Below are 7,733 nucleotides of genomic sequence, written 5' to 3' on the forward strand. Positions count from 1 at the left end.
AATTGTTGGCCACAAATGGGGATATAAGAAGGGCCAACAGGTTTAGCACCATGAGACAGGAGGTGGAAAGCCCCCAACAATAATTGGCAGCACTTGCAGCCATTTATTAGCACACTGCCTTCTTCATTAAATGGAGCCTCTGGCTTCGATGGCTCCAAAACTGCTGCAGGGAGCCCAACTCCATTGAGCTGGAGGTCTTCAAATGTGGCGGGGGCCTCTCCACCACTGACAAAATACAGTGACCTCGTAAAACCACCAGTAATTGGGGACTTAACTATATAAATTGGCTGCTTACCTCCATGGTGCGGCAGCTGATCCAAGTCCCCGCCTGCCCAAGGGAAGACCCCCTGGCTGTGGGGATGCGTTGAGGAGCTTTGAGTTGAGTGAGTTTGTGGGAGGGTTAGTGGGTGGGTGGGTGAGTGGATGGGTGAGCGAGTGGGTAGCTGGGTAAGGAGGTCATTGGGTTGGGTCGGGTCGCAGGGTGGGTGATAGGGTCAGTTGTGGTGGTCAGCTCAGTTATGCTGGTTAATCTCTGAGACTAAATTTCCTGGGCAAGTATCCAGGTAAGTGCCATGTATCTGGCCCAAGTCTCCGATCCTGAGCTCAGAGTTGGTGACTTTCATGGAATGTCCTGGAAGGCGCAAATCAGCCCATCGGAAGTTTACACTTCCCGGGCAATTACAGTGCATGTGTGTGTGCCAGGACTTCCACAGGGAGATTTTGCTGCTTTGGACATAATCTAGGCTGACATTTCAGCACAGATGTCATGCTGCACTCTCAGAGGTGCCATCTTTTTGGATGATATTTTAAACAGAGGCCCTATTCACATGTTCAGTTGAACATAAATGATCCCATACACTATTCTCCTTAGGTTCTGGCCAACTGTTATTCCTCAATCAAGCCCACCAGGCTGCATTAACTGGTCATTGCTGCTTCTTGCACCTTACTGTGTGCAAATTGGTTGCTGTGTTCACTTCAAAAGCCATTCCTTAGCTGTGAAGCATGGTGAGACATCCTAAGGATGTGAAAAGTGTTGCAGAATTACCATTCTTTTCTTTAAGGGACCTTCAATTATCAAGTCAATTTGTGAAAAGAAACTATTCATAACACACATTGATAATTCTACTTAGCAGTGTGTTCTATCCCTGATAATATAAAACTGCATGGTCGCTTAGAGGCAGAAGTGGGATCACCTGGATTGGACAATGCAACTATTTTGGTAACTTTAGCAGCATCAAGTGGAACAAAGGTGAGTCAGCATCATTGAAACAAAACCTTCAAACCAACTTCTAAGAAGTGCCACAGCTGAACTCTTGCACTTATTTGCTGCAATCACTTGTGGTGCATGTCATACACTTTCTGATTGTAAAACTTGATGCTTGGAATTACTGTTGGCAACGGTGCAACGAAATAAACATCTAAAACAGCAGACAGAGGAATTTCAGGAGTGCGGAAATGCTGGCCTGCCATTATTTGGAGCCCCCTATTATACCATTGACCCAAGAGGGTTAAAAATAAAAAAATACACAAACCAGAACTGAAACAGTGGCCTTATGTGGAGGGTTCCATGGCCAGAAACTCGACAGCAGCACAGCTATCCCACAAGAATACCAAGGTGCCAGCGGTCCTTACATAAATGGGCTTCTTTTATGACTTCTTCCAGGAAACAAACATGTATTTAACACTTAGATGGCTGTCTAGTTCCCATTTTCTCCCATTTGTCCTGTTCCTGATTTTGTTTTGAAAAAAAGTTAATATCCACTTGGAGTTTAAGTTTAATGTGACTAATTACAACTGGGAGTATTCCCGGTGCTGTAGGGGACCTCTTCTGTAGACTAAATTGCACTTTACACACAACTAGCACAAACCGCAAGCACCAACACAACTGAATTTCAGTAAGAATACTGGAGGACAACATGCATTGTCCAGCGCTGTTGAGAACAGGGAATGCAACAGTCACTATCACAAAGTTAGTGACAATTGTCGAAGCACAATCTCCTTTGAAGTGTCAGAGACCTATCGGGGGACAGGAAACTCCACATTCGCGGAAATCAACCTCTCTCCGCCATATAACACAATTTCCATCAGTTTCAGTACTGGAATCTGACCGATCGTAGTGCAGGCAAGTGACATTCTGAAGCCAACTCGGGTAACAGGGCTTGGCTGCAGACAACTTAAACCGAACAGCGAAAGAAGCAAAGAATCCAGCAGACACTTACCATTTTGCAGTAGTAATTGATTCACTTCCCTTCTGGTTACCGTATTGTAATCTCCTAATTTGGAAATCGTCCACAATCCACGCTTAAAGTCTGTTCAAATAAGCATTTTATTTTCAAACAGTAGGTTCATCATTTCTTGTAGCGGCGTGTCCTGCTAACGGACTGGTTATTTTGCAGTAAGCTGCTGTGTGCTGTTCCTATCCCACTTCCTCCTTTTTGATCTATGCAGTTATCCATTAACCTATGATTGGCAGTTCATACGGTAAATCAGCTCAAACCGCCAAGTCTTTAATGAAGGGACACTTTCAAAAGACGGAAAAAATGCAGCACATACTAATGACAGACTAACAGATAAGCGGATATATTGTGCTATATATAAAACACAAGGCATTATTTACAAGGGTTGAAACCCGCTCTGTCTCCCTATTGATTTTTTTGGCGGCTTTTCAAGTTGAAATTGCCGTGCGAGCTTCTGAAAGATGCAGTTACGACAACAAACTCTGCCATTCTGTCAATCTCACAATGGGCAAGTGTTGCAACTGCTTAGTGAACCCGAGCACACAGCCTTTCCATCTTCCCTCTTACACACACCTCTTAACAGAGTGAAGATTCAGCCAAATGCTAAAGACCCGAGGTATAACCAGATTCTCTGGTATTAACTTCAGGGTTTGAATCATGACTAGAGGCTGGAGACACCTTGGACCATAATTGAGGGAACAGTGAGTCTAACGGTACTCCCTGTTATATAAGTGCAAATACTATGGGAATTTCTGGCGAGGGGCTGATGCACTGTTAAACACAGACATGTGAAAGCTGCTGTCAGAGATGTGCCATTCTGCCATTGTGGAAATGGCATCTCGCTGTCTGGCTCACCATCGAAAGGCATTGAGAGCTGTGAAGTTACTGTCTAACACAGAACGACAGAGTTAGATGGAATACAGCACTGAAACAGGCCATTTGGATCAACTAGTCCGTACTCGTGTTAGCGTTCCACAGGAATCGCCTCCGGTTCCATCTACCTCATCTTGGCCTTTCTGTTTATTTTTCTATTCTCTTTCCTCACAAGTTCATCAAGTTTTCTTCTGAAAACACCTAAGCTACTTGTCTCAACCACTTCCTATGGTAGTGACTTCCACATTCTAACACTCCCCGAGCAAAGAAACCTCTCTTTATTTCAACGTTGGTTTTGTATCTTGTATTTGTGGCCTATAGTTTTCAATTCTCCCACATTCTGTCCAAATCTATCCTGTCCAGCCCATTCATAGCTTTAAAGATCTAAAGAAAACAGCCCCACATCCCACCATTGTTCAATCTTCCCCGATAACTGTAATTTCTCCGTTCTGGCACTATCCCTTGTAAATCTTTTTTCCACTTCCTGCAATGCTTCTTCTATGTCCTTTTTATAGCACAGTATGGCAACCAGAGTTGTACTATGGAGGCAGCCTGGCTTGGGTCATATGGAAGTTTAACATAACCTCACTGCTGTTGATTTTCGTACTCCTAGAATTAAATCCCAGTACTTGATGGTTGAATCCCAGGGCACAGTTTAAAAATAAGGGGTCTCCCATTTAAGACACAGATGAGAAAAAAAAAATTCTCTCAAAGGTTCGTGAGTCTTCGGAAATCTCTTCCCCAGAGAGAGGTGGAGGCAGGGTCAATGAATATTTTTAAGGCAAAGCTAATTGGATTCTTGACTAACAAGGGAGTCAAAGGTGATCAGGGATTGGCGGAATGTGGAGTTGAGGCCACAATCAGATCAGCCATGATCTTATCAAATGGCGGAGCGGGTTTGAGGGGCTGAATGGCCTACTCCTGTTCCATATTCATACGTATGTTTGTCGTACTTAGTTATATTTTAATTGTTTTTCTGATCTGTGATGCTGATTTTAATGATTTGTTCACCTGTATCCTCAAATCCCTTTGCTTTTCAGTTTCTTATTTTTCAAGGTGATGTTTCTGTTTTTGCAACGTTTCAGCAATGCAACAGGCTCAAATTTAATCCCCAGCAGTGGGCAAGCGGCCTCTGGAGGTGTCACTAATGACATGACTCACCTCCATTATTAAAATGAGACCTGAGGTCCAATTTCTGATGAGGCTCTGACACTAGAATCTGTCACATGTTTGGATTTCAACCCCATTATTTCTCTAGGACTTACTATTCAGTTCTTCAAAAAATATACTTATATGGCAGATATGAACAAAACATCACAAAAGCAAGTTAAACCTTGTCCATTCTAACCTAAGCACCTCTTTATAAGGTGATATGTGTTAATTACTGCCACTCAACTTCTCTGTCACTGAAAATTAACTATTACAAGTGTGACTCTCATTCCTTAAGGTTTTAATTGTTGTTGAAAATTTTAAAAATGGAAAATTTAAAATTAAACATTTTTTTAACTTCTCATTTCTATTTCTTCTCTCTCCTAATTGAATCTTTCTTTCACTCTCTTTATCTCTCTTTCTGTACCTGATTTGACATTGGACTCACCCCCAATTCTAATATATACTTCTTTCTCGGTCCTTGCGCTATTTATTTCACAATCCTTAAATCTGATTGGTTAAGGAGGTGCACAGTTTCTTTTTCTGTTCACTCAGGTCCCTGAGGTCATTTTTCCCTCACTGCAATATTAACAGATTGCATTTTCAGCACCTTGCCACACAGCAAAATTTAAATCTAAAATGTGCAAGGTCAGGTCTAACAAAGTTATTGGTAGCCCTGCTACAGGAAATGATAACCCATTATCTTTTGGCCTAGAGAGAAGCTATTCGAGAGGTGAGCTTATAACGATATATATAAGATTGTGGAGTGAGTGAAAACCAAAACTGCAACATTGCCTTTAACTAAATTGTGGAAGTAAAACAAGGAGGAATAGATTCAAACTAGCAAAAAGGACTGACATCAGGAAGGTCATTCTCCAACACAGTGATCAATGCATGGAATACTCTTGCAGAGAGAATAGTGGAGGAAAAAACCCTGGAATCAATTGAGAAACAATTACGCTCTACAATGGGCTGGTTTTAGGATCTTTCTGGATGGAGGGATGGATGAATTGAGATATGTAATGAGTTGGCAGTATAAAATCTTGGGGGTAATTGTTCAGAAATAAAGGTGTCCACCTTAAAATAAGAGTGGAAGGAGTGTCCATTGTTCAGGTAAATCTATTACTTGTTTCCGTGAGGCATAGAGATACATGGTCATAGATGTCAGAGTATGGATCAACACAGTCCCAGAACTGTGTAGCTGGAGATCCTTAGGAAAACGTCCTCGACCAATCATTTTAAACTGTCATGAAATCAGAAGGGGGTTGTTCACTGATGGTTCTACAGCATTCAGCTTTGTTCACAGCTCCTCTGATAATGGAGGAGCCAATGCCAGCCTACAAGCACCTGGATAACACCCAGGCTTGGACTGGCAAGTGGCAGGTAACAATTGCAAGGTGCTGGGCAATGATCATTGACAAGAAAAACCCAAATATCTCTCTCTGAACTACAATGGCACCAACAATGCTGAGTGCCCCTATATCAGCTTCTGGGCAGCAGTCGTCATTGACCAAAGAACCAACCATATCAACACTGTAGCTACAAAAGCAGGGTAGAGATGGGCTACTCTGCAATTAGTGGTTCACTGCCTAGTTACTCATTGCCTTTCTAACATTTAAAAAGCTCAAGTCAAAGAGTGTGATGAATTACTCATCACTTGTCCGGATGAGTTCTACCACAAAAATAGTCAAGAAATTCAACACCAATGAGCACATGATGGGTAGCCCTGCTACTATGTATAATATTCACCCTTTTCATCACTGACGCCCTGTGGTTGTACTATGTTGTATCTCCAGGATACACTGTAGCAACTTGCCAAGATTATAGCACCTCTCAGCCCTGTAACCTCCACCACCAGGTGATAATATCATGGGAATACCATTACTTCAAGTTCCCTTTCAACTCACTGGGCCAAAGGTTTAGAATTCCCTATCTAACAATTCCCTATCTATCGTGGGAACACGATTAGCACAAGGGCTGCAGCAGTTCAAGAAGATGGACCCTACCATCTCAGGGCAATTCACATTGGGCAGTAAATATGGACCCTCAGCATTGTTCAGATAATGCATTAACTGTAATTACTGTGCATTCATACAAGTTTAACGTCAACAGAAAATGCATCACTGTGAACTTTCTGGAGTATTACTTGTGTACTACAGTAAGAAATGGATGTCTGATGGCCTTACAAGATCTTAAGAAATCAACTGAACTCTACAGAAATATTTCTCTCTTTCTCTCAGTCTCTCTCTCTCTCTTTAATTAAGAAAATTTCTCCAGCTGCCTGCTGGAGCTGACACAGACACAGAGCAGTGGTCAGGATTGATGAAGTTTTTCACAAGGCTTGTTATCTGGTCAAGGACACCACTATAGGCTCAGATCTTTATGTTTCTGGGCCTAATAAGATGGACCTTCATGTCCATGAATCTAAAACAAACTGCCTGGAAGAAAATAGGAAGATGTCCATACAAGAGATAAGCAAGGGGTGACCTCATGGGGATCTACCTTGGATATCTGACCCCTCATAATTGGATAATTGAATGGAAAGGTGTAATTGAAAAAGTAATTAGCATTATTAACCAGCTCCTAAAAATAATGTACATAAACGGGCAGCCCAGGAGGGAAGACATGTTGGACAGGAGAAAGGCTCCCTGGGGTCGATCCATTCTAGCTTCGCCTTCACACCTTGGTCAGTTGTTACCCTTGAGGTGGAGCCATGCTAGCTTCAGCTTAACACCACCAGTCAGCTCAAAAGGAGGAGATTGTTACCACAACAGAGATCAAATCACTTTGCCTCATTCATCCATCCATCCGGGACTGGTAAACCATCCTCATCTGCTACAGGTCATATACCTACTTATTCTGACTACATGTTGTATTTGAACTGTTGCTTTTTAACAAACTTCTTGTAACTCCTTGGCACTTTTGAGTAATCTGTGACTCCTAATCAAATCTTAAAATACCCAAACTGACTGTGAAATGAAGTAGAGTGTGATTATCTTCTTCAGTCCTCTTGCTTTAATGGCAGTTAATACTCAGGCTCCTCATTCAAGATGTATTTCTCCTATAACAGTTGTATCAGTGCAAACACAAACTGTTTGACACTGGTCTTGAAGCTGGGCTGTGACTTCATCCTTAGGCTTCAACGCCCTCTGCTGGAAATGTTGAAAATCTCAGCCCAGTTTTGCCATGAAGAAATAAGATAAAGCCAAAAAAACCGTGAGTTGCTGGAAATGTGAAAAAAACAGAAAATACTTGAAACCCTCTCAAGTATAGAAAGCATATCTGCATTAAATAGGGGGATTAACATTTTAAGTGTGGCTGTCTTATCAAAGATGCTTCTATGTCAAAAATGAAGCATTCTTGCCTTAAACACTGGGCTAGTATTGGCTTCCTTAATTCTATCATAATCCATGATTGTTCAAAATCCACACAAATAATGTCTTAGCATAATTCAATAGAATTCCATGACAATTA

General features: G+C 41.9%; 1 protein-coding gene across 1 annotated transcript in view; it reads right to left on the reverse strand.

Moving 5' to 3' along the window:
* Positions 1-2,409, reverse strand: part of myo1f (myosin IF) — a 173,812-nt gene extending 171,403 nt beyond the window's left edge. The window contains exon 1 of the mRNA XM_078555845.1: positions 2,220-2,409. Within this exon, the coding sequence (XP_078411971.1) occupies positions 2,220-2,222 (3 nt within the window). The 5' untranslated portion in view covers positions 2,223-2,409. The remainder of the gene's footprint in view (positions 1-2,219) is intronic.
* Between the last annotated feature and the right edge of the window lie 5,324 nt (positions 2,410-7,733).

Source organism: Cetorhinus maximus, chromosome 13 (assembly GCF_964194155.1).
Source record: "Cetorhinus maximus chromosome 13, sCetMax3.hap1.1, whole genome shotgun sequence".
Classification (NCBI taxonomy): Eukaryota; Metazoa; Chordata; class Chondrichthyes; order Lamniformes; family Cetorhinidae; genus Cetorhinus; species Cetorhinus maximus.